General features: G+C 38.5%; 1 protein-coding gene across 5 annotated transcripts; it reads left to right on the top strand.

Moving 5' to 3' along the window:
• The first annotated feature begins 6,909 nt into the window (after window positions 1-6,909).
• On the top strand, window positions 6,910-25,831 carry atp6v0a2a (ATPase H+ transporting V0 subunit a2a). Of its 5 annotated transcripts, none has more exons than XM_067395638.1 (21): window positions 6,910-7,088; window positions 7,345-7,542; window positions 10,316-10,394; window positions 10,698-10,795; window positions 14,079-14,216; window positions 15,459-15,556; window positions 15,700-15,826; window positions 16,057-16,139; window positions 17,804-17,897; window positions 18,061-18,273; window positions 18,397-18,547; window positions 19,517-19,656; window positions 19,778-19,935; window positions 20,270-20,360; window positions 20,515-20,633; window positions 22,722-22,932; window positions 23,043-23,162; window positions 23,835-23,933; window positions 24,486-24,603; window positions 24,731-24,902; window positions 25,117-25,831. In XM_067395638.1, the coding sequence occupies exons 2-21, from the start codon at window positions 7,426-7,428 to the stop codon at window positions 25,217-25,219; spliced, it is 2,529 nt and encodes an 842-aa protein (XP_067251739.1). In that variant the 5' UTR covers window positions 6,910-7,088; window positions 7,345-7,425; the 3' UTR covers window positions 25,220-25,831. The 5 variants fall into 5 exon arrangements, with proteins under 5 accessions (XP_067251739.1, XP_067251737.1, XP_067251741.1 ...); XM_067395636.1 differs by having other exon boundaries at window positions 23,043-23,180; XM_067395637.1 differs by having other exon boundaries at window positions 6,923-7,049; window positions 23,043-23,180.
• Window positions 25,832-25,845: the final 14 nt, after the last annotated feature.

Genomic DNA, 25,845 nt, shown 5'->3' with positions numbered 1-25,845 from the left:
GCATTTCATATAGGCTTTTAGCTTAAAAGCATGCACATTTGGAGAAATATTGATGGATTCTCATGTTTATGTCAATTCTCTATACAGAGGAGTATTTATTCATCTTTTATTGTTGTCACTGTGAACGCTGGAAACTGTGTTTACAATTCATACTTGCATCCGGAGGGCGCTATGTGCACTTTTAGTCCACAAATGCCAATGCTAAAGAAGAATAGGCAATCCAGGAAATAACTGAACTAACAGAGGCCAGAGATCACTAACTATCGCTATTCAAAACACTTTTCAAGACAATAAATACACGATTGAGACAATGAATGCATTGACTCAGAATTTGCGTCTGAATAGTGCTCCCTCCATGGGCGTGGCCGCATTAGCGGATAATGAGCTGAATCACGGATTTCTGACATGGCTCTCTTTTCATACAGATTACATAAACACAGAATGTTTGTTTTCGATTTGACTTACACAATTTAATACCTGACATTTCAATGTTTTTTTAGACATAAGTCCAATTTTTTTGTGATTAGTATTCACTAAGTTACAGTTCATTTTCTGAGAACTATCAGATTGGACTTCCTTCAGACGAGAGATCATGCATCATGTTAGTTTTCTTTATTTTACAAAAAGCACAACATTTTGTTTTTACTCTGAGTGTACACAAATAAAAGAAGATATTCCACAGATTAAAAATGGTGCATGACTCTTAATTGTATGTGCAACATACAGAGTATTTTGAGTCGCTTTTAACACTGGTAAGAAAAAAAACGCGGTGGTATCGCCGGCGATACCCTCAGACCTCAGAGTGTTAATGGAAACTCGATTGGACCAGGCCCAGGAGGAAGCCATTCCTCTAGTGGAATGGGCCCTGACTCCTATGGGGCATTCAAAGCCCATGGAGGAGTAACAGAGGTTAATAGCGTCAACTATCCAACGCGAAAGATGTTGCTTTGAGACCGAAGACCCTTTGGTGTGGCCACCAAAACAAACAAAGAGCTGATCTGACTGCCTGAAGGGCTGAGATCGCTCCACATAGGTCCTCAATGCCCTGACAGGGCAGCGCAATTCCAGCTCCTGTTCGTCCGTAGAAGGAGGAAGAGCAGAGAGCGAAATGAGCTGAGCTCTAAACGGAGTAGAGAACACCTTGGAAACGTAGCCATGCCTGGGTTTCAGTATGACTTTAGAGTCATTAGGCCCAAATTCGAGGCACGCAGAGCTTACAGAGACGGCCTGCAAGTCGCCAACACGCTTGACCAATGCTAGTGCAAGTAGCAGAGCGTTTTTTAGCATTAGAGGCCTGAGGTCAGCTGAATGCAGTGGCTCAAAGGGATTTCCCTTAAGAGCTCTGAGGACCAGCGAAAGGTTCCAAGTGGGAACAGTAAGGGGACGAGGAGGATTTAATCACCTAGAACCCCTTAAGAAACGCACCACAAGGCTGTTTTGACCCACTGACTGGCCAGCGATAGGAGCATGAAATCGCGCCCCAAATCTAAACGCTCTTGGAGGAAAGACAGTATCGGAGATACGTCATACTCCACGGGGTCTATGTTGCATGAAGAGCACCAATCAAGTCAAGTCAAGTCACCTTTATTTATATAGCGCTTTTTACAATGCAGATTGTGTCAAAGCAGCTTTACATTGATAACTGGTACATAATTTGGCTGCACAGCAGCTCTTAAATAATAGTGTCAATGCAGGCAGATCAGAAGCACTGTTGAATAAATGTCAAGAATACTATTGAATATCAAATGTAAAGTGTCCCCAACTAAGCAAGCCAAAGGCGACAGCGGCAAGGAACCCAAGCTCCATCAGGTGACATCAGGTGGCAAACAAGTGGCAAATAGGTGTTAAAATGGAGAAAAAAAAAACCTTGGGAGAAACCAGGCTTAGTCGGGGGGCCAGTTCTCTTCTAGCGAACAGTGCTTTGTTACAATCAGGTTGCTATCATAAGTCTGATAGGATCGCAACAATCAAAGTATTTATTTCAGTTCCATCCAGTTGAGGATCTTTCAGTTCCATCCAGTTCCATCGTATTCATCACGCCGGTATGAACGTGCTGTTGAGGAACTGTGGTACTGGCTGTCGTGTCAATGAGGCCTTCACAATGGATGATCCAGTTGACTCGAACTCTGCTGATACTTCAAGGCTGCGTTGTGGTCGTGTCCAGTTGAGGATCGTATTCATCACGCCGGTATGGACGGTCTGTTGAGGAACTGTGGCACTGGCTGTCGTGTTGATGATGTCTTCCCAATGGATGATCTAGTTGACTCGATCTCAATCAACAAAGACCGACCATTTCTGGGCATAGAGGCGTCTCATGGACGGGGCTCTCGCCTGAGAAATGGTGTTTAGTACGTCCCCGGGGAGGTTCCCATCGAGGGACCAGAGGTGTAGAGCCCAGAGCTCTGGCTGTGGGTGCCAGATCGTTCTGTTCGCCTGAGAGAGGAGGTCCTGTCTCAGGGGGATGGGCCACGGGGCTTTCGTGGAAAGCCTGAACAGCTCTAAGGACCAAACTTGGCTCCTCCAGAGTGGGGCCACCAAAACTCTGTGTTTGTCTTCCCTGACTCGCCTGATGACCTGCGGGACCAGTGTGATCGGGGGAAAAGTGTAAAGGAGCGTGCTGGGCCAGGTATGGGCCAGCACATCGACCTCCTTTGAGAAATAAGTTGGGCAATGAGAGTTGTCTTCTGAAGCAAAGAAGTCCACCTCTGCTTTCCCGAAGAACTCCCAAATCTTGAGAACCATCTGGGGATGGAGCATCCACTAAGTGATAGCATATCCGCTCCCAGATTGGTCTTGCCAGGTATGTGAGTCGCCTTGAGCAACTGAAGCCTTGGCAGTGCCCATTCCAGAAGACGTTTCGCCAGAGCGACTAAGTGGCTGAACGAAAGACCGCCCTAGTGATTTATGTACGACACCACTGTCATGCTGTCTGATTGGACTAGGACGTGGCGTCCCGTCAAATGAGCCTGAAACGATTGAAGGGCTTTCATCACTGCTAGCATTTCGAGGCAGTTGATATGGAGATGGCTCTCCTCGTGGGACCACGAGCCGAAGGCCAGTCTGCCCTCGCAAAGAGCGCCCCAACCTGAGTTGGATGCATCCGTCGAGAGCACCGTCCTTCGTGATACCGCCTGAAGGAGTACTCCGAGATTGAACCAAGCAGGGTTCATCCAAGGTTTCAGGGCTGAAAGACAGGCCTGATTGACCTTGAGACACAAGCGGCCATGCCACCAGGCATGTGGAGGGACCCGGAACTTCAGCCAGTACTGCAGAGGCCCCATCCGAAGAAGGCCGAGCTGTAGAACTGGGGAGGCGGAAGCCATCAGCCCTAACAGCCTCTGGAAAAGCTTCAGAGGAAGATAGGCTTTGTTCTTGACGGAGGCCGCAAGCTGCTGAATGACTGCCGTCATGCGGATTAAGTCGAAAAAAACTGCCCCCAGGAACGATATACGTTGGCTGGGGAGCAGCGAGCTTTTGGCCAGGTTGACCCTGAGACCCAGGTATTGTAAATGGCTGAGGAGCACGGATTTGTGGTGTTCCAGCTCGACTCGCGAATGGGCCAATATGAGCCAATCGTCAAGATAATTCAGAACCCGTATTCCCATCTGTCTCAGAGGGGAAAGCGCCACGTTCATGCACTTGGTAAAGGTGCGGGGAGCCAGAGACAGCCTGAAGGGCAGAACCGTATATTGGTATGCCACCCCCTCAAATGCAAATCTCAAGAATTGTCTGTGATGGGGGGCTATCTGGATGTGAAAGTATGCATCTTTCAGATCCAGCGAGCAGAACCAGTCCTCGTGACAAATCTGTGCGAGGATCTGCTTCAGCGTCAGCATTTTGAATTTCCGTCTCATGAGGGAGCAATTCAAAAGCCTGAGATCTAGGATGGGTCTGAGACCACCATCCTATTTGGGGACCAGAAAATAACGTCTGTAAAAGCCCAACTCGCACTCTGAGGGGAAGACTATCTCAATAGCTCCTTTCCTCAGCAAAGCCATGACCTCGGCTCGGAGGATGTGTGTGCCGTCCGAGTTCACTGAGGTTTGAAGCACCCCGCCGAAGCGTGGGGGCATTCGTGCGAACTGGAGCAAGTAGCCCTGCGTAATGATCCCTAAGACCCAACTTGACACTCCGGGGATGGCCTGCCAGGTCTCTGCTCGGGTGGCGAGGGGTTGAATGGTGTCTGATGACAGGCCGCCGGGTAGGGGGCCGTACATCGAGAAGAGTGGAAGAGGAAATTTGCTCTCTTTTAGAGGAGGTAAAAATGTGTTCGCAGTGAAAAAGGTGTTTTTGTGTGGATGCAACATCCGTGGGCCCAGTTTGAACACATAGCATTTCTCCCACGCCCGGAGTTAAACGAGGCAGAGGGAAGATTGCACGAGGGAGCTTTTGAGGTCGTCCGGTCGCAAAGAGACATTCCCCATCCTCTTCCTTCCTGGCAGATCAGGACGACTTCGGAGTCACCGGGTCCAGCACAATCTTGGCCAGGGGTCCCTGGCGTCTTGGAAAAGAAGTCTGGCACTTTGCAGGGCGAGGGTGCTGGCGATGCTCCTTAGGCGGCGCTGCTTGAGAGGTAGAGGGAGCGGGCTTGCTCTGCTGAGCTGGCGGCAGGCCTGGGGCGGCTCGAAGCAGACGCAGAGCTGGAGCGCTTGGGCAGGAAATGTCTCAGAGTATTCTCTGGTGGGAGAAGGTGAGGCACGCGGGGGCTGGGCTGACGTGAGCTCGCACAACTCTGGGTGCTGAACCACTCTACCCCGCTGTCTCTTCCTCGCCGCTGTGCAGAGAAGCCAGGCTCATGCACTCGCAGTGCGGGCATGAGGATCCAGCAAGCGCGCCTTCAGCGTGGGACTTGCCCAGGCACGCGACGCACTCGCTGTGGCCGTCAGAATCATGTGTGGCACAGCATTTGCAACAACGCCGCCATTATAACGCCGATTGGGGGGCTCTTTTAGAGCGGCGAGGGCTGCAGGAAGCTCTTTTTGCTCTGGAAATTTGCTCTTTAGAGTGGCAATAAACCGCGGGAAAATGCTCTTTGAAAATGCGCCGAATGGCGGCAGGAGACTCGCTGAGAAAAGCAGCCAGAAGCGGGCATCTCGAGGATGCCGCTCTGGGCGGCAGTCTGCGGCTGTCTCTGACCGGCGAGCTCAGCTGGGTCCGCTGCGAGGGCCTCTTCAGACTGCGGCGAGAGCTTCTTTTCCCCGGCGGCGAGCTTCTGCAGGCTTCAAACGGAGATCAGCGAAGACAAGTGTTGTGGTCGCTGAAGGAGAAAGGACTGAAATCCTATGGCGAAACGCCTACTCATATAGCCCCTTTCGGCGGGAAAGTTTGCGCGCTCTGTCGCCATAGGTCATGCAGCTATGACGCGCCGTCATTGGTTCAACAACTTGTCTATGAGTGAACCAATGACGGTGCATTTACAATGCGTTATTGAAAAAGGCTTCAGTAACGGGGAAAAAGGGAGACTTTTCCCCATACGCAGTACGAGTGAAGTATCGAAAGGGAACTAAAATAACACCTAACAAATTCTAATATATCAACTTTAAAGTTCATGATAACTCTGGATTTATTAATCTACACTTGATGGGTTGCTTACCTACTTTGTAATCTAAACCATTTTGACCTAAATAGATGCTGCGCCATATTTCAAACTAATACTGTCAGTCACTTTGCACAAATTGCATATAGTATAATCAAACACTACACTTCTTAGCTATTATGACTTCTAGCATTTTCCTATGATAAATATCAGAACAATTAATGGAACATAAGAAAATATAAGCAAATTTGTGGTTTACTACATGGTGTGAGTATTTACTATAAGGAGGAAGCCAGTGGGCTGAATGACATTACTGTCACATCAGGACCTTTACAATCTCATTGCATCTTTAACTTGTTCGTCTTATTGCACTGGTGGTGTTTATTATTAAGAACTTTTAACAAAGGTTTGTTTTGCCCTATAAATTTTCTCATTTTCAGGCATTTAAACAAAGGACAGACAGATGGCCTGCCCCTGGTCTGAAAGAATACGCCACAGAATATATTAAATGATGATGTGGTTGCCAGATTGCAGAAAACCCCTAACCTGCTTGCTAAACAATCAAGAAATTAGAAGACAAATATGTGCACTACACAGTTAAGGATATATTATTATTAGATCTATCACATACATTTTCTAACACACATCGGTCACATACTTTTCTAACTTTCTATGTATTTCAAAGATGCTTTATTTTTACTTTATTATTTTATTATTTTTTAATTCAAATTTTAAAACTGCCAGTGCAACACAAAAATGACTGAGTGGACATTTAAACATAAAATAAAGCTGTGGGTTTGTAGAATAATGTTCATATTATTACAGTGGCATTAATTGTATCATTATAATTTTATTAAATATAGTTACACTTGACGGAAGGCATGCAGTGTTTTAACAAACTAAATAAAAAAATATATAATGAAATTAATATTACATTATTAAAATTATATTATTATAATTTAATATATTAATCATAAATTAAATACACCATGTTGCAATAAATACAAGTACAATTAGGTATGAAATACAGCTATTTGTTTTTTCATTTATTTTAATATATTTATTTAACTTTATTATTTATTAATTTAATTCTGTTAAATCACACCATACAAATGAAGCTAATACAAATGTGAGATTATCAGTGCGTTTTGTAAGGGAACGGTTTGCTAAATCATATAGTAATATATATTACTACATATTTATGCTGTTTCTATTTTTCAAAGCAATAAATATTTCGTTTTCAAAGTTTAAAATGTTTTCTTAATCGAAGAAGGGGGATTTGTTAACAAAGTACCTGGCAACACATGGGCGCAATCTGTAACACCGGCAGGGTTTGGGCTTTACGGCAGTGATCTTTTTATTATGCGATTCATTTCAACATCAAGGCTTCATTGTATTCGTACATTTTATGGCTAGATAGTGTTTAGTTGTTTGTTTGCTGTCAACATCCCTTCAGTAGCCTTAAATCTCTCACGCTATTTCTGTCGTTTCAATGGCAAGACGGCAATTAAAGGTACAGACGCCTATCGATTATTATTGTCCAGCCAGCTAGGTAAGACACTTTGTGAATATTACATCTGCAGTTCAATTTGTATTATGTACATACTTTGCATAAGAATGCTGGGATATTCACTAGGTTGCTAAAAATAGGATTTATAGGTTAATCATTTTCGGCACAATTTAATCCTGTCCCGGCTCAGTCAGACATAAAATCTTCAGTAATTCAGAATGCGCGCTCACAAGTCAACTATAGTCAAACATATTGAGACTGAATGCGATTTGTGTTGAACATTTGACGGTCGCGGCAGGTTGGTCGTGCTGTATCAAAGTGAATCGCAAAGGCCAGAGGCGGATTGAGTGATCAAGGTGGCCGAGAGAGGAGAGAGAAGATGGGCTCGGGCTTTCGGAGTGAGGAGATGTGTTTGGCGCAGCTGTTCCTGCAGTCCGGTTCGGCGTACGACTGCATCAGCGAACTGGGAGAAATGGGACTGGTCGAATTTCGAGATGTAAGTTTGCACTCAGCGGCTGTGTATCAAAACCTAGTGAGCTGCCTACCTAGACAACATTTCTGTGGCATCAGAGGCACTTTTCGATTCAGCGATGCTGCATGCAACTGATGGCCCAAAAATGCTGTCTAAGTAGAATCTGAGCCACAACCTTAATTCTCAGAACAGGCAGATTAGAGTCAATGAATTGACCGTAAATTATCGGCGTTACCTGGCGACCCTTATTGGTTTGCAGCCTGTTATGTTTTGAATTGCATGTTTAAAGTGAGCTCATTTTGGCCTGGTCAGATAGGGAGGCCGATCTGTGTAAAACAGGTTAATGTCCTGGTTACAGCTGATGAGCTGAATCAATTACTTGCTAAGAAAAATAGAGCAAGTCTGGTTAAAAGCCTGTGTTTTCTATTCACCCTGAGGATGTTTGACATTCATTAACAACTTCATGTAGGCCCTGTTTTGGTCATGTATGTGTGTGACCTACTGTTTTGTTGGCATCAGTAAGGGTAGTTAAGTATTAAATAATTGAGTTTTTTTTTAAAGTTGTGCTAATTCTATAATGAAGCATGTAGCTTATATATTTGTTACATTTAAAAAAATAAGTGTGTTGTTGCTGTAAAGTATTAAAAATCAGTTTCAACAATTCAAATAAAGCTAAAATAAAATATAAATATTAGTCAAAAAACACATCAGAATAGAAATATTGCCTTAGTTGGCACCTATAACTGAAATAAGATAAGTTTAAGTACTAAAATTGCCAAAAGTAAAAACTAATTAGAAATATTAAAGACATATAACAATAATTAAAATGACTAAACTTAAACTATTATTAAAATGCCTAGTTAAAATATTAATAAATACTATAATACACTGCTCAAAAAAATTAAAGGAACACATCAGATCTCAATGGGGAAAAATATCATGCTGGATATGGACTGGGTAATGTGTTAGGAACGAAAGGATGCCACATCATTTGATGGAAATGAAAATGATCAACCTACAGAGGACTACAAAGACACCCCGAAAATCAAAGTGAAAAAATGATGCAGCAGGCTAGTCCATTTTGCTGAAATTTCATTGCAGGAAGTCAAAATGGTACTCAGTAGTTTGTATGGCCCCCACGTGCCTGTATGCGTGCCTGACAACGTCGGGGAATGCTCCTAATGAGACGATGGGTGGTGCCCTTGGTTATTTCCTCCCAGATCTGGACCAGGGCATCACTGACCTCCTGTACAGACTGAGGTGCAACCTGGTGGCATTGGATGGACCGAAACATAACGTCCCAGAGGTGTTCTGTTGAATTTAGGTCAGGTGAGCTCCACGGTGCCGGGCAGTGAGCACAGGGCCCATTAGAGGACGTCAGGCCCTCAGGCCACCCTCATGAAGTCTGTTTCTGATTGTTTGGTCAGAGACATTCACACCAGTGGCCTGTTGGAGGTCAATTTGTAGGGCTCTGGCAGTGCTCATCCTGTTCCTCCTTGCACAAAGGAGCAGATACCGGTCCTGCTGATGGGTTAAGGACCTTTTATGGCTCTCTCCAGCTCTCCTAGAGTAACTGCCTGTCTCCTGGAATCTCCTCCATGCTCTTGAGACTGTGCTGGGAGACACAGCAAACCTTCATCCTGGAGGAATTGTACTGCCTGTGTAACCTCAGTAGGGTACAGGTATCGCCTCACGCCACCAGTAGCGACACTGACCCTAGTCAAATGCAAACCTAGTGAAAACAGTCAGAAAAGATGAGTAGGGGATAAAATGTCAGTGGCCTCCACCTGTTTTGGGGGTCGTCTCATTGTTGCCTATCTAGTGCACCTGTTGTTAATTTTATTAACACCAAAGCTGCTAAAACTGATTAACAACCCCCTCTGCTAGTTTACTGACCAGATCAATATCCCAGGAGTTTAACTGACTTGATACTATTCTCTGATTTAAAAAGTGTTCCTTTTTGAACAGTGTATTATATAAATAATACTAAGATAACACTGGTTCTGAGACATACACTTTTGCATATGCATTTGTAAGAATTGTATCATCATCTTCTTGTTGTTTCAAAATCATATGACTTATTTTCTTCTGTGCATTAACAAATTAATTGTTTATCCTTATTCAATAAAAATGAGTGAGGACTGGGGCTGTAAATCTCCAAAATGACAGTAAATAAATAATTCAAAGTGCACATTCTTTTCCAAGTCTTCTGAAAGTTTTGTGTGAGGAACAAACCATGTAAAATATTATTAAATAAACATCTGATCTAATCTCAGCTAATATGTGAATGAAATAATCATTCCTTTGAATCTGAACTATTCAGTGAATCGATTGATCCAACTCATAACCGTTCTGAATGATTCATTCACAAATCTATCTGATCCTGTTCTTGAGTTCAACTCACTGACTCAGTGGATCGGGTCTGTGTTTTTGCAGTACTACAATCTACTTAGACGTTTGGGAAATGCAGCCCTGGTTGGTTAACAGCTCACTGCAGTGTAACACAAAACTATCATATGTCTTCAGAAGACTTGAAATACAGTGCACGAGTTGTGTAATGATGATTTTATGTTGGTTTTTGTCCTTTTTGAAAAGCTCCATTCCTCAGTCATTGCAATGAAGCTGTCAGTTGATTTTGTAAATTACACATAAACTTCTGTCAATCAGCAAAGCGGACCTGATTATCACCCAATGCTGCAATTTCAAAATGACCAAATATCATTTGATTACTGTAATGCTCACAGCTTTGTCTTGTTGCGTCTAAACACGCAAGTCATAATCTAATGACCTGTTCCAGCTCAACCCCAGCGTCAGCTCCTTCCAGCGACGCTTCGTCAGTGAGATCAAGAGATGTGAGGAGATGGAGAGGATTCTGGGTAAGGGATCTTTATTGAGCACTCTGTACATTTTAGATCAAGCCAAAACCTCTCCTGCAGAAGATCTTTGAATGTCAAAATCTACCTGTAAGAGTGCTAACTATTAGGCTAAAACTACTTTTCTTTATTGTGTGATACATTTCCTTCCATCTTAGCCTTACAGGTATGTTGCTGCACAGACCAATAAAGTTAAAATGAAGATAAAAAAATAGCATAATTATACTGTAGTTTTGCTGGAGTTACACAAGAAACAGTATTTGATGAATGTTTAAAACAACATTTGTTTGTTTCCGTTGCTTAAAGGGTATCTGCTGAGAGAAATTAAGAAGGCTAATATTGCAGTGCCAGAGGCTGAAGTCCCTCCTGTTGCTCCTGCACCCAAAAATGTCTTAGAGATCATGGTAGGTGCTGAGATATACAGATATTGACTGTTTTAGTAGACATGGTGAATGTGCCAAATAGGCTTTTATCAGTCCTCATAAATACTATCTTGGGCCTCACTTCTGTTAATTCCGTTTTCGGATGAATTCATTTTCGCATGAGGATGAAAGGTTTCCCCATGCAGATTTTGCAATGGCCACATTTCACCACATTCACCAACTGAAAGCTGCTTAGTTTGAAAGTGACTTCTGTGTGAGCTGTGCTTTATACATCTCTACACTATAGAGTGGTGCAGGGATGACATCAAAACCCGGAAGACTGATTTGCCACTGGTTCCTTCGAGATTTCTTTATGGGTTTTTATAATGGGTTTTTTCAAATTATGAGTAAAAGAAGGTCTGTGGTAAACAAATGTTTTGCTATACAGCATAAATTACACACACCCATACTGAAAATGCTAATTCAGAAGCTGTTATTTTTATTTTTGAAAACGTATCTTTCTAATAAGTAACTAGATAAGAATGTTTGGGGTGTGAGTGTATGCGGTTTACATTGTAGAACAAAATGTCCAAGTTATGTTTACCACAAGCTTTATTTTACTCATAAATTGAAATAAACCCATTATAAAAACCCATAAAGAAATCTTAAAGGTGCCCTAGAATGCTTTTTTACAAAATGTAATATAAGTCTAAGGTGTCCCCTGAATCTAAGGTGCCCCCCATAGATGTTTTTTAATTAATTTTTTTAACTGCCTATTTTGGGGCATCATTAAATATGCGCCGATTCAGGCTGCTTCCCCTTTAAATCTTCGCGCTCCCTGCCCCTCCCTGAGCTCGCGACTCTAATACATTGCATAAACAAAGTTCGAACAGCTAATATAACCCTCAAAATGGATCTTTACAAAGTGTTCATCATGCATGCTGCATGCATGCATCAGATAATGTAAGTATAGTATTTATTTGGATGTTTACATTTGATTCTGAATGAGTTTGAGGCTGTGTTCCGTGGCTAACGGCTAATGCTACACCGTTGGAGAGATTTATAAAGAATGAAGATGTGTTTGTGCATTATACAGACTGCAAGTGTTTAAAAATGAAAAATGCGACGGCTCTTGTCTCTGTGAATACAGTAATAAACGATGGTAACTTTAACCACATTTAACAATACATTAGCAACATGCTAACGAAACATTTAGAAAGACAATTTACAAATATCACTAAAAATATCATGTTATCATGGATCATGTCAGTTATTATCGCTCCATCTGCCATTTTTTGCTATTGTTCTTGCTTGCTTACAGTCTGATGATTCAGCTGTGCACAGATCCAGACGTTAATACTGGCTTGTCTAATGCCTTGAACATGAGCTGGCATATGCAAATATTGGAGGCGTACATATTAATGAGACCGACTGTTACGTAACAGTCAGTGTTATGTTGAGATTCGCTTGTTCTTCTGAGGTCTTTTAAACAAATGAGATTTACATAAGAATGAGGAAACAATGGAGTTTGAGACTCACTGTATGTCATTTCCATGTACTGAACGCTTGTTATACAACTATGCCAAGGTAAATTCAATTGTCCGTGCACCACACTACTGACAATGTACCTTTTTTGCCTACAAAATTTTGCTAAAATTTCACTAATTACTCTGTAAGGGTGTGGTCACATTTTCTGTTACTCTGCAAAATTTCATGGGCCAAATCCAGCCATTTCAATAGTTCGTGTAAGGATGAAACATTTCCCTACACAGATTTTTTTTGTGTGTGTGAGCGGTGCTTCATACATTGCTAAACTACTAACAGTGGACAATTGATGTGTTTTTTTTTTTTTTGTGAGTTAGAGCTGCCGATTAATCTTTAAAAGATCTCGATTCAAACACATATGCAATCTTATTCCTAAATGACAATGATTCTCTTGTCTATTAAATCTTTACAAAATCACACCGGAACAATCAAATCTGTGTTTGCGCTGCCGCTGATCCAGAGAGAGCAGTTATCATCCATGTATAGTTAAGAAACTGAAACAGGTCTTTTCAATCACGCACAGAATATTAATTTTTCTGTATTACAAATATAATATATTCATATTATCAGAGAAAGTACTGGGAGAAAAGTTTAAATTTCGGAAATAAACACTGATGTCTACAGATTAAAATAGAGTAAATCACCTTTTGAAGTAACTTTACACTTCAAATAAAGACGGTATCAATTACATCGTTGCACTAGTAGGTGGCAACATGTGACTGTTAAAAATGAGTCATTGAATCATTTATTCAAACAGGTTTTTTAAAAATAATTCATTCAGATTAATTGGTAACACTTTACAGTAAGGTTCATTAGTTAATATATTAACTAACATGAACTAACCACGAGCAATACATTTGTTACTGTATTTACTAATCTTCGTCAACGTTAGTAATTGAAAATACAGTTGTTCATTGTTCATGTTAGTTCAACTTCACAGTGCATTAACTAATGTTAACAAGATTTTAATCATGTATTAGTAAATGTTGAAATTAACATTAACAGAGATTAATAAACGCTGTAGGAGTGCAGTTCATTATTAGTTCATGTTAACTAAGGTAGTTAACTCATGTTAACTAATGAACCTTATTGTAAAGTGTTACCGATTAATTAAACATTTCAAATGCAGCAATTAACATTTTGTCAGAAACTCTTGTAAATTACAAGTTATTTTGTTATTTAGTTGTCTGTTTAGAATCATGGGAGAATCGTGGTCTCTGTTTGAAACAAAAAAAATTATCCAGAATCGTGAGTAAATTTCACTGACATTTCAGAACTTTTTATTTTAGTCTAAAGTGAGTCTATTGTGAATATAAATATTACATAATGTAACACAATTTAAGGTTATAGACCTCTAAAAGAGAAGGAAATGAAGATTTGTTCAATTACAACGTGTATATTTTTGGTTAAACGGCCATGTGGTCAGTGGTAATTGATTGTATATAAGAGCGTCAAGAACCAGTGCTGGTAATTGACCGTGTCAAGTTGCCTAGAGTGATTGATTGATTGATGTTGTGAGAGAAAGCTTCCTGTGAATGGAGGGAATTGATTATGCATGGCAGATTCATCATGTGTGGCTTTCTCCTGTTTTTTTTAATGGTAATATACCCATGACTTTTTTTTTTATCAAGGCCTGTTTAGTGTGTTAAGCATTGTTTTGTGTCATTATGTGCTGAGTTTTATTGATTGGTTTGTCTCATTTGGAGACCTTTATAAATATTGAATGTGTAAGCATGATGTATTTTAACATCACTGACAGAAAATCATTGGCTGTTTTTAGGAGCAACTGCAGAGGCTGGAAGTGGAGCTCAGCGAGGTCGCCAAGAATAAAGAAAAGCTTCAGCGGAACCTGCTCGAGCTGACCGAGTACACGCACATGCTGAGAATCACACGCACATTCGTGCACAGCCGCTCCAGGGTGTGTACCATACACTAGTTTAACACTCACTAATGTGGTCTATTCGACATGTTCAGTGACTTTAAGTCCTGTTGTTGTGAGTATATGGTGAGCAAACACCATAAAAGCTTTGGCATCCTGAAAGTCATGTGATGTTTATGTTGGAAAAACATACAAGCCCAATTTTCTGTGAGAAGATCGGCTTAGCTTTCCTTTATGTGAACATTTTATGGTTGACCAGTGACCTATAAAGTAGTGTGCTAGATGCTCAATACATATTTAAAAAGTATTGATAGCAAATGAGGTGCTTAAAAATATGTATTTTACACGTTTTTACACTCTTAAATTTTTTTTTTTTTTACAAAATTCACAAAAATGTGATATAATACAATTTAAAGGCAAATAGGTTGAACAAAATTGTTGAATATATTGAAAATATTATTATTATTATTATATAGTGTGTAAAATAATTACTTTTTACACAATATTTTTATATTCTACAGAATTCACTAAAATGTGATATACATGTATACACAGAATTCACTAAAGAATATACACAGAATATAGAATATATTCACAGAATATACACAGAATTCAATAAAATGTGATAAACAAAAATTGCTGAACATCTGAAAATAAAAATAAGTTTAATATTTTAATGTTTAATAGAGATGAACAAACATTACTCAATGCATTTTAATAAGTAATTAAAAAATGACTTTTTTACACAATGTTTTCTGTAATAATTTACAGAAATAAAACAAAATATGATATAAGGATAGTACAATTTAAAAGCAAATGAGTTAAACAAAAATGCTGAAATTTACCAAAAATACTTAATTTTTTAGATATTTTAACATGTGCATAAATTTGGGCTGTCAAATCGGAAAATTGTGATTAATCGCATTTTATATATATATATATATATATATATATATATATATATATATATATATATATATATATATATATATATATACAGAAACTACTATTAATCGATTTGACAGCACTACTTTAAATATATATTAATATTTGTATGGCGTTTGTTACATTTTGAAATAAAACGCAATTCTGTTATTTAGTCAACTGGATATATTTATCAGTCAATACTAATAATTTTACAATGGGTTTAATTGGTTTAACCGATTAATTAATATATATTGGTCGATCACAGTTTAAGTAATATTAAAATAAACATTTTATTTGTGGAAGATGATTTTTCAGATTTGAATCGAATGTGTGAATGTGAATGTATGCGTTTAGCATGAAGCCCTGGGCCCTCAGTATGAAGAGTTCCCGTCGCTGGACTCTGAATCAGTGACAGGCTGCACCAGTATGCAGAGACTAGGCGCCAAACTCGGGTGAGTCATAAAGAGCATCTCACTTGTCATAGTACACACTCTCACAGCGGAGATCTTGTATCTTTTATACAGATCATTGCATCTCACTTTAGATCCACACAGCTGCCTGTGTTTTATGAGTATGTGATGTTTGTGTGCTGCAGGTTTATCTCAGGACTGATTCAGCGGGTGAAGGTGGAGGCGTTTGAGCGTATGCTCTGGCGGGTCTGTAAAGGTTACACCATCCTCAGCTACGCAGAGGTGGACGAGAGCCTGGCTGATCTTGATACTGTATGCAAACTTTGTGTGTAAACAATGCTGAGAATGCTGAGATCCATCAACAAAAAGCTGTAGTTTATCAAAATGATTTAACAGAATATGCTGCATGGTGCAAACATGCCTCTGTGTTTGTTTCACAGTTTTAGATCATGCTCATCTGCCACAGCCAAAGCGTGCTAATGTATTCAGAGTGATGATTCAGTTTGTTTACGGAGGCTCTGTCTTGTGTTTATGTGCTTCAGGGGGAGATCAATAAGAATGTAGTGTTCCTCATCTCCTTTTGGGGTGACCAGATTGGGCAGAAGGTTCAAAAAATTTGCGACTGGTGAGTGAAGGCCTAGATGGAAACTTTCTTCTTCTTATTTTACCTTTTTAGGGGTCATTCACACATGGCACATCTTTGGACACATATGTCACACTTTATTTTATTCACCTTTATATTTGATTTAATATTAATGTTAGGGCTGTCAATTAAACAATTAATTTTAATTTAGTTTTTTTTTCTAAAAAAAAAAAGAAAAAAAAAAGGCAATAAAAATTAAAGCATTGTCTCCTGAACACTTTTTTTTGTGCTGATCTATTCATTTTCTTCTAAATTATATTAAAAATGAAACTCATAAAATTATAACGCCTCATTTAAAGGATGAAATTCTTAAAGAAATCCAAAAAAGTTGTTTGTCATAATATTTTATTATTATTTCTTTAAAAAAAATTTTTACCAAATGTGCTTTGTTTATTTTTATTTGAAAAAATAAGGTAAGATTAGCTCAGGTCATAAAATATATCACTCCCAAAAATCTTTAATTGTAGTGATAATAGTTTTACCTTGAAAAATATATTTAATGTTTCTTTCAAATAACAATTATGATGTGTACACATCATCCTGCTAGAGCTGCATGATTCTGGATAAATTGAGATGCATGCTTTTTTTTTGGCTTTTTTTTTTACGATTCTTACATGATTCTGAAGAGACAACTTAACAAAATAACATGTAATTTAATAGAGGTTCTGACAAAATGTTAACGGTTGCTGTCTATATTCAAAGATGTAATTAATTTTTTTTTTTTTTTTATGGGTTTGAATGAATTAATCAATGACTTGCTTATAAATACTTCACATGTTTCATTACTGGATGAATCAGCATTTTTGAACACATCTCTTGAATTAATGATTTAATGACAAATACATTTAACAGTCACTTGTTGCCACCTACTGGTGTAACAATGTTTGATACAATCTTATTAGAAGCATCAAGTTACTTTTAAAAGGTGATTTGCTCTAATTTGATCGCCACAGTAGACATCAGTCAGTGTTTATATACGAACTATAAACATTTATCCCAGTAATTCTGTGATAATTTGAATCATTGTAAAACAGAAATAATGAGACTGTGAGGCTGAAAAGACTGTTTGTGAAGCTGTTTCATAAATATATATGACAGCTGCTCTCTCTGGCTCAGTGTCAGCACCAATGTAAATTTGAATGTTTGCTGTGATTGTACCTGTCAAAGGTTTAATAGACAGAGCCGAATTGTTGTCTTTTAGGAATAAGATTGCTTAGGTGTTTTATGGAAATATGTATGACATTTTAGAATTATTTTCGAGTCATTTTTACATGAAGAGAAACATATAAAACCATCATGAATACAAGTAGTACATTTCTAAGAAATTGGCACATGTGTTTTTAGATTTTTAAAAGATTTGTCCAAGATCTTTTCTGCATCTTGAACACTGACCCAATTTGTCACTGACCTAAAAATTGAACCGTTTTTAACTTGACCTACCATCTTAAAACGTGGCACTTATGGTGCGAAACCCTGAAAACAGTGAGACGCTATGCGATAGTCAAAGACATCCATTTGAAGTATGTGTCTGACCATTAGTGAAAAAATGAAAGTATTTTGCAGATGGTATAAGAGAGCATGTTTTGCTCTTAAGTCTTCCTTCATCAAGTTGGATTTTGCTATATGATTTTGCTTGTGTACACCAGTTACCACTGCCATCTCTACCCCCACCCTGAAACGGACGAGGAAAGAGCCGATGTGATGGACAGCTTGAGGACACGCATCCAAGACTTACAAAACGTACGTCTTCTGCTTTCCCATCTCATTGATTATTGTACGCTGTTATTGGTTTGTCCTCTGCAAAATAATGCTGACGTTCTCACATTCGCCAGAGGATTAGCATAATAATATTAGCCTGCGATGTCATAATTGAAACATTAATGAAGTGATCTTTGCTCATTAGGTTTTGCACCGCACTGAGGATTACTTGAAGCAGGTCTTGCATAAGGCATCAGAGTCAGCGCACTCATGGGTGCTGCAAGTGAAGAAGATGAAAGCAATCTATCACATCCTCAACCTCTGCAGCTTTGACGTCACCAACAAGTGTCTCATCGCTGAAGTGTGGTGTCCGGTCAGTGACCTGGCGAACCTGAGGCGGGCGCTGGAGGAGGGCTCAGTGAGTAAAATCATTCTCATGTCACGGTAGTCTGATTTTATCCAACCAATTGATGCAATTAAGAAGTTTTAGTGTGGCTTCTAGACAATTATACAGATAAGCCTCTTTTAACTTTCTTAATAGAGAAAAGGTGACGCCACCGTCCCATCCTTTGTGAACCGTATCCCAAGCAGCGACACTCCGCCAACACTTTTGAGGAGCAACAAGTTTACCTCGGGCTTCCAGAGTATAGTGGAAGCTTATGGAGTGGGCGACTACAGGGAGGCCAGCCCGGGTGAGTGCAGACCACCAGCTGTTATTTATCAGCTTGATTGAGAAGGCTTTCACTGGGAATTAAAGCAATAGTTCACCCTAAAATAAAAATTCATTTACTCACCCTCATGTTGAAGATATTTTCAAGAATGTTCATGCAGCTCTTTTCCATACAATGAAAGCATGTAGTGACTAGTGGCTGTCAGGCTTCATAAAAATGGTCCATATTGCTTGACATTGGTCATACACTACCAGTAATATTTTGTATACAGTAATATTTTGAAATAATACTACCATTTAAAATAATTGTTTTATATTTTAATATATTTTAAAATGTAATTTATTCCTGTGATCAAAGCTGAATTTTAAGTCCAGGCTTCAGTGTCACATGAACTTTCAGAAATAATTCCAACATGCTGATTTTTAATGCTCAGCAAAACATTTATTATTATTATCAATGTTGAAAGCAGTTATGCTGCTCAGTATTTTTGAGGAAACCATGATACATTTTTTTTCAGGATTATTTGATGAATAGAAAGTTCAAAAGAACAGCATTTATTTGAAATAGAATCTTTTGTAACATTATAAATGTCTTTACTGTCCATTTGATCAGTTTAATGCATCCTTGCTGAATTTCTTAAAAAAAAAAAAAAAAAAAAGTTGTACTAACCCCAAACCTTTGAATGGTGATGTGCACTGTCTTTATGTGCGGAACAGACCAAAATTTCTCATACACTCTTAAAAATAAATGTCCCAAAAGGGGGTTTTCACAGTGATGCTAAAGAAGAACCATTTTGGGTTCACCAAAGAACCTTCCAATGAGCAGCTCTTAAAAGAACCAAAATAATATATCTGAAGAACCTTTTTCCATTAAAAAGAATGTTTTGTGTAATGGAAAAATTCCATGGATGTCCTTCATGGAACCATCGAGTCTAGTGTTATAGTCAAGGTCATTAATGAACTTTATTTCTTCTTCTTCTTTTCCACACAGCTCCTTATACCATTATAACCTTTCCCTTCTTGTTTGCTGTGATGTTTGGAGATCTTGGTCATGGTGCAGTCATGACACTTTTTGCTTTGTGGATGGTATTGACTGAGAAGGACCACACACGGAGGCGACCTGGAAATGAGGTCAGAGTTGTAACTAAATTTAATGGAAGTAATTGCAATTAGCCTTTGTCTATTGTGATTATACATTGCCAGAACAAATGTGTCATGTTGTGTTTTTGAATACATTTTTGTCTCTCTTCAGATCTGGACGATTTTTTTTGATGGCCGGTACATCATACTGATGATGGGATTATTCTCCATATACACTGGACTCATTTATAATGACTGTTTCTCCAAATCCCTTAACATCTTTGGCTCAGCCTGGAGCGTCAAGGCCATGTTCACAGAACAGGAGTGGTCGTAAGACACAAAATACACAAATCTTATAAGAAACCATTTTGTTTGTCTGCAAAGCATGACTGTAATGTAATTCTGCTGACTTTTTAAGACCCAAGCACTGAAAGTCATAGCATCAAGTCAACAGGAAGTGTGACACTTACAACAGACTTGGAATAATCCTCTTATATTTGCTTGCGTGTGTATAGTTTTCCTAGAGCCTCCAGGTGCAGTGGCACCACAGTGCTTGGGCCCGTCATTGCTGCTTGCCGCTAAATTTGCATTTTTATTTTAAGGTTCCAAAATAATCATACACATCATTGCATGCTATTGTTTTCCTTCTTTTACTCTGGAATAGAAATGAAACTCTACAAATGAATACTTTACTCACCTTGGATCCCAACGTTTCTGGTGTTTTCTCTGGACCATATCCACTGGGCATTGATCCAGTGAGTACACACAGTCTCACAATCTCTCACATTAGATTTATAAAGCAATCTTCTGTGGGTGGCAGCCATGTCCTGAAATAGTACATTACGGCTCAGAGTAATTCACTGATATTGTTTGCAGAACTCTGATTTGTCGTGTTCGATTGACCTGTAGATTTGGAACATGGCCGTGAATCGCTTGACTTTCCTCAACTCCTATAAAATGAAGATGTCTGTGATCATTGGAGTCATCCACATGAGCTTTGGGGTGGTGCTCAGTGTCTTCAACCACTTGTGAGTGAGCAATTTATTTTATAGATGTGTTGGTGTGTGTAATGGTAAAGGTTATGTTACTAATTATTGTATGAATAAGTAATTTAGCACAATTTAGGGTTTACAAAATGTGGTCTGGGGACTCCAAGGCAGTGTTTCAGTATCATTGAGATACTCTTATTGTTTGATAATATTTTGAATTAATTTTTATTTTTATATTTTCCATTTTCATTTTCAGTTAAAGATTTAGTAATTTAGTAACACTAAAGTGTGTTTGTAATTTTTATTAGTCTGTACATGTTTTTATATCACTTTTAGTTGTTTTAGTACCAAGTTAAACTAAATGAAAATGAGAAATGTTGTCTTGGCAACTAGTTGAAATAAAATAAGTTTATGGTTTATTTTATTTTATTTCAGTTAAAATTTATTTCAAGTAACAAAAATGTTTTTTATGGTTTTAGTTTCTTGACTAAAACGACCCTCTCCCACGGGGCAACACGTGTGTGTTTATTAGTTGTCATTTAATATAATTTACTTATTTATTAATCAAATATTTAATACCATCATTTTTAAATCTTTTGAAGTGAGTACTTCAAAAGGGAGTGAGTACTTCACTGAAAGTGTGTGAGTACTTGACTTTAAAAGTGTGCGAGTACTTCACTTAAAGTGTGAGTACTTGACTTCAAAAAGTGTGCAAGTAGTTAACTTCAAAAAGTGAGTACTTCACTTAAAGTGTGTGAGTACTTGACTTCAAAAAGTGTGTGAGTAGTTAACTTCAAAACGTGTGCAAGTACTTGACTTCAAAAAGTGTGCACCAGTCCCCCTGTGTATTCTACGCCTACGAGTGCGAGTACTTCACTTAGTGTGTGAGTACTTGACTTCAAAAAGTGTGTGAGTAGTTAACTTCAAAACGTGTGCAAGTACTTGACTTAAAAAAGTGTGCACCAGTCCCCCTGTGTATTCTACGCCTACGAGTGCGAGTACTTCACTTAGTGTGTGAGTACTTGACTTCAAAAAGTGTGTGAGTAGTTAACTTCAAAACGTGTGCAAGTACTTGACTTAAAAAAGTGTGCACCAGTCCCCCTGTGTATTCTACGCCTACGAGTGCAAGTACTTCACTTAGTAAGTACTTCACTTTAAAAAGTTGTGAGTACTTCACTTCAAAAAGTGTGCGAGTACTTGTCTTCAAAAAGTGTGTGAGTACTTGACTTGTAAAAAGTGCGTGAGTACTTCACTTTAAAAAGTGTGGGAGTACTTCACATTAAAAAGCATGGGAGTACTTCACATTAAAAAGTGTGCGAGTACTTCACTTAAAGTGTGCAAGTACTTGAATTCAAAAAGTGTGTGAGTACTTGACTTGTAAAAAGTGCATGAGTACTTCACTTTAAAAAGTGTGAGTATTTCACTTGAAAAAGTGTGTGAGTACTTGACTTGTAAAAAGTGTGTGAGTACTTCACTTTAAAAAGCGTGGGAGTACTTCACATTAAAAAAGTGTGCGAGTACTTCACTTAAAGTGTGCAAGTACTTGAATTCAAAAAGCGTGCAAGTACTTCACTTCAAAAATTGTGCGATCACTTGACATTAAAAAGTGTGTGAGTACTTGACTTTAAAAAGTGTGCAAGTACTTGACTTAAATTGTGCAAGCACTTCACTTCAAAATGAAATTTAATTTGCTAGTTTTGAAAGTGACTTCTGTGTGATCTGTGCTTTATACATTGCTACGCTATTGACAATAGACAATAAACCTTTTCTGCAAAATTAGAAATTTCCCTAATGTGACCTTTTTTTTTTAAAAATAATTTGCTTTGGCTTCAGTACAGCATGCAAATTAATTCATTTTGCCAATTATTTCATGCTGATTTCATGTTTATATTTTTCTCCCTCAATATAAATTTATACATGAAATTATAAAGCTACTTTCATATTTTCTATATATATATATATATATATATAAAAAGATCCTTATCAAAAAGTTCTCTGACATCTTATGAAAAATGATGAGAAGCACATATAACATCAGTTGTTACGCAAATACTCTCTGCATTAAGCTCTCTTTGCTCTTATACTCTCTAAATTCTTTCTTTGCTCTTTTCCTCTCTGTGTTTACAGGCACTTCCGACAGAAGTTTAAGATCTATCTTCTCTTTCTTCCTGAGCTGCTCTTTCTACTTTGTCTCTTTGGGTACTTGGTCTTCATGATCTTTTACAAATGGCTGGCGTTCTCAGTGCAAGACTCACGGCTGGCTCCAAGCATTCTCATCCATTTTATCGACATGTTCCTAATGCAGGGGAATGCCACTACGCCCCTGTACCCTGGGCAGGTGTGTGTGTGTGTGTGTGTTTGTATTTGTTTCTGTGTGTCTGTGCACATGTGTGGGAGTACTAGTCAATCTGCTTGATATCTGCATTTGTGTTAATCCTCTTGTAACAGATGGGACTGCAGGTGTTTCTAGTCGTGGTGGCTCTGCTATCGGTGCCAGTGCTGCTACTCGGGAAACCTCTTTACCTCTACTGGCTGCATCATGGCGGGAAGAGACTGGGGGTCCACAGGGTTTGTCTGTGTTCTTGTGTATGTATGTGTTTGTATCTGATGTCAAGATATCACATGGTACATTCATAAATTATTAGGGCTATGGATCGTTCTTAAAAAAAAAAAAAAAAAAAAAAAAAAATTAATTTATGTGATTAATCATGATTAAGCATTCAAATTTGTAACTGTCATCAGTGTATTTACACAGTTGATCGCCAAATAAATGTAGAATCGACATAAAGTATATTTTAAATAATATAAGTAATTTAAATTTGTTTTATGGAATAGTTTTACTAAGTACTATCATAGCTAGTACTGACAATACCAATACCTTTGTAAATCTTTTTTTCTTTTAACTTGTTTTACTTTTCTTTTTTTCTTTTTTTTTTGAAAAAGATACTGTTTTACACTAATGAAAATGTGAAATTGAGGGGAACTGTGCTTAATTGTCATAAACATATAGAAAACCACAATGAAAAACACATCTTAATCCTAAAATAGATTTTATCTTCTTTATTCAAATTATTTATTTTTTTATGATTTGAGGTTAAATGTGCCCCACATGTTATTGTAAGATTGACCCAAATGTAGTCTTCAGATTTATGTGGATATGTGTGTAACATAATATGTATACTGATATATTGATGCATGAAGACCTGGTAAAGAGGCTACATCATATTACTTTGTGTGTAGGGCTACGAGAGAGTTCGGCGTGTGAGTGAAGAAGATCTGTCACCGTCTGTAGTCCATGATGAAGAGGAGGGACTAAGTGACTCAGGAAAGCCTCAGGAGGTTAAAGTTGACCTATCTCACATAAAATAATCATTATAACACAGTGGTTCTCATTGACTAATAATTGCCTGGATTATTTTGTATTTTGTATGCACAGTACCGCTTCTCACAAAAAATTCCACTTAATTCACAACATTTGTTGTTAACCTCGTTCTAATATTAATGAATTTGGAGTGTTCTAAATGAGTGACCACGTGCCTGAGGTTAGTCATTTGCACAAAACACTCCAAAACCATCTCCATATAAGGGCATTCCTCACAACCTTTTGTCACTTTTAGAAAACATGATGCAAAAACACACACACACACACACAGATCCTTGAGTTATAAAAAATGTGCCGTCCTCAAAGCCAGTTTAAACAAAAACACCTTAAATACAGACTCGGCTGTAGATGCATACACTTATTTGCGGAAATTTAGAGAATGGTCGCGCACAGATTTTATGCGCAAATATGTGCATACATTTATGCACACGCACTAAATGAATCAGACCCAATGATATTTTTTTACTCATTATATAAATGTCACTAACAGCTTATTTGTTCACTGGCAGTTTGATTTCGGAGACGTCTTCCTGCATCAAGCAATTCACACCATAGAGTACTGTTTGGGCTGCATTTCCAACACCGCCTCTTACTTGCGTCTCTGGGCCCTGAGTCTCGCCCACGCCCGTAAGTGTCTGGTTGTTCATACGGAAAACGCATTGAAATACCTACAGTACATGTTTAATTGCATCACGGGCATATGAATATCTTTTCGAGACTATTTGTGCATGTGTTGCGTTTGTGTATATATTAGAGCTGTCAGAGGTACTGTGGGCGATGGTGATGCGTCTGGGTTTGAGGATGAGCTCCAGACTGGGTGTGCTTTTCCTTGTGCCTGTGTTCAGTGTCTTTGCTCTGCTCACTGTCTCCATTCTCCTGATCATGGAGGGTCTGTCTGCTTTCCTCCATGCTCTGCGTCTTCACTGGTGAGCACACAGCCTCAGATATTGGCAGGGTTAATTATCAGAAGTGGTTTGTGGGATAAAAAAAGTCTTCAATCTATAACTCTTTTTAATATTTTAATGTTAAATATGTTGTAAATTTAAAGTTAAAATAAATATTTGGAAATATTATAATGCCAACAATATTTTAAAATATTTTCTTTTTATAATTTAATAACTTTTTTTTTTTTTTTTGCAGGGTGGAATTTCAGAACAAATTCTACAGTGGAACAGGAGTCAAATTTGCCCCCTTTGACTTCTCTCTGTTACCTTCTGTTTTTGAGCAAGATGGGTTACTCTGACTGTAACCCACGACTCTTTGAACAGGACACTGTAGCTTAATATGACCTACTGAACTTTGGGCACCGGACTGGTTGGATCAGTAGACTAAACCTATTTGCACCAATTCATATCAGGTGTTTCTGGTGCGGGATAATCAGCTGTGGTTCCGTCATGCATTGTCATTCGAGGAGTGTCAACAAAGTCCTGTTATTATATTTATCTTAAGAGATATGACTTGTATTTGGTATTGCACCTTCATAAGCATCTGCTGTCATATCGATTTTCAAAGTGCCATAACTATTTTTCAATGTACAGTTTTGTATGCTACACTAAATTGTACTTTTGCTTGCTTTAGCTAGGTCTTACACATAGAAAAACTTTGCAGGTAAATTATGCTGTAGGTAATGCTATGTAATGCTGTGCAATGAACATGCCAAATAACAAATATAATTTCCAATGTGATATTAAAGCATAATTTACAGCATTTAGCGTGTAAAGCAGTTTTCCAGGGTAGCATTTTGATTTTAGGGTGGTTCAAAAGTAATTATAAGACAATGCTTTATTCATATTTCAAATGAAACATTTTTAATATTTGTGTTTATGGTTTAGGAACTGACAAACCAACAGATGTACATGGGATTACAGT

The sequence above is a fragment of the Chanodichthys erythropterus genome, chromosome 10 (assembly GCF_024489055.1).
Source record: "Chanodichthys erythropterus isolate Z2021 chromosome 10, ASM2448905v1, whole genome shotgun sequence".
Taxonomy (NCBI): Eukaryota; Metazoa; Chordata; class Actinopteri; order Cypriniformes; family Xenocyprididae; genus Chanodichthys; species Chanodichthys erythropterus.
Note: the sequence above shows the minus strand (reverse complement) of the source record. Positions and strands in the feature narration are given on the sequence as shown.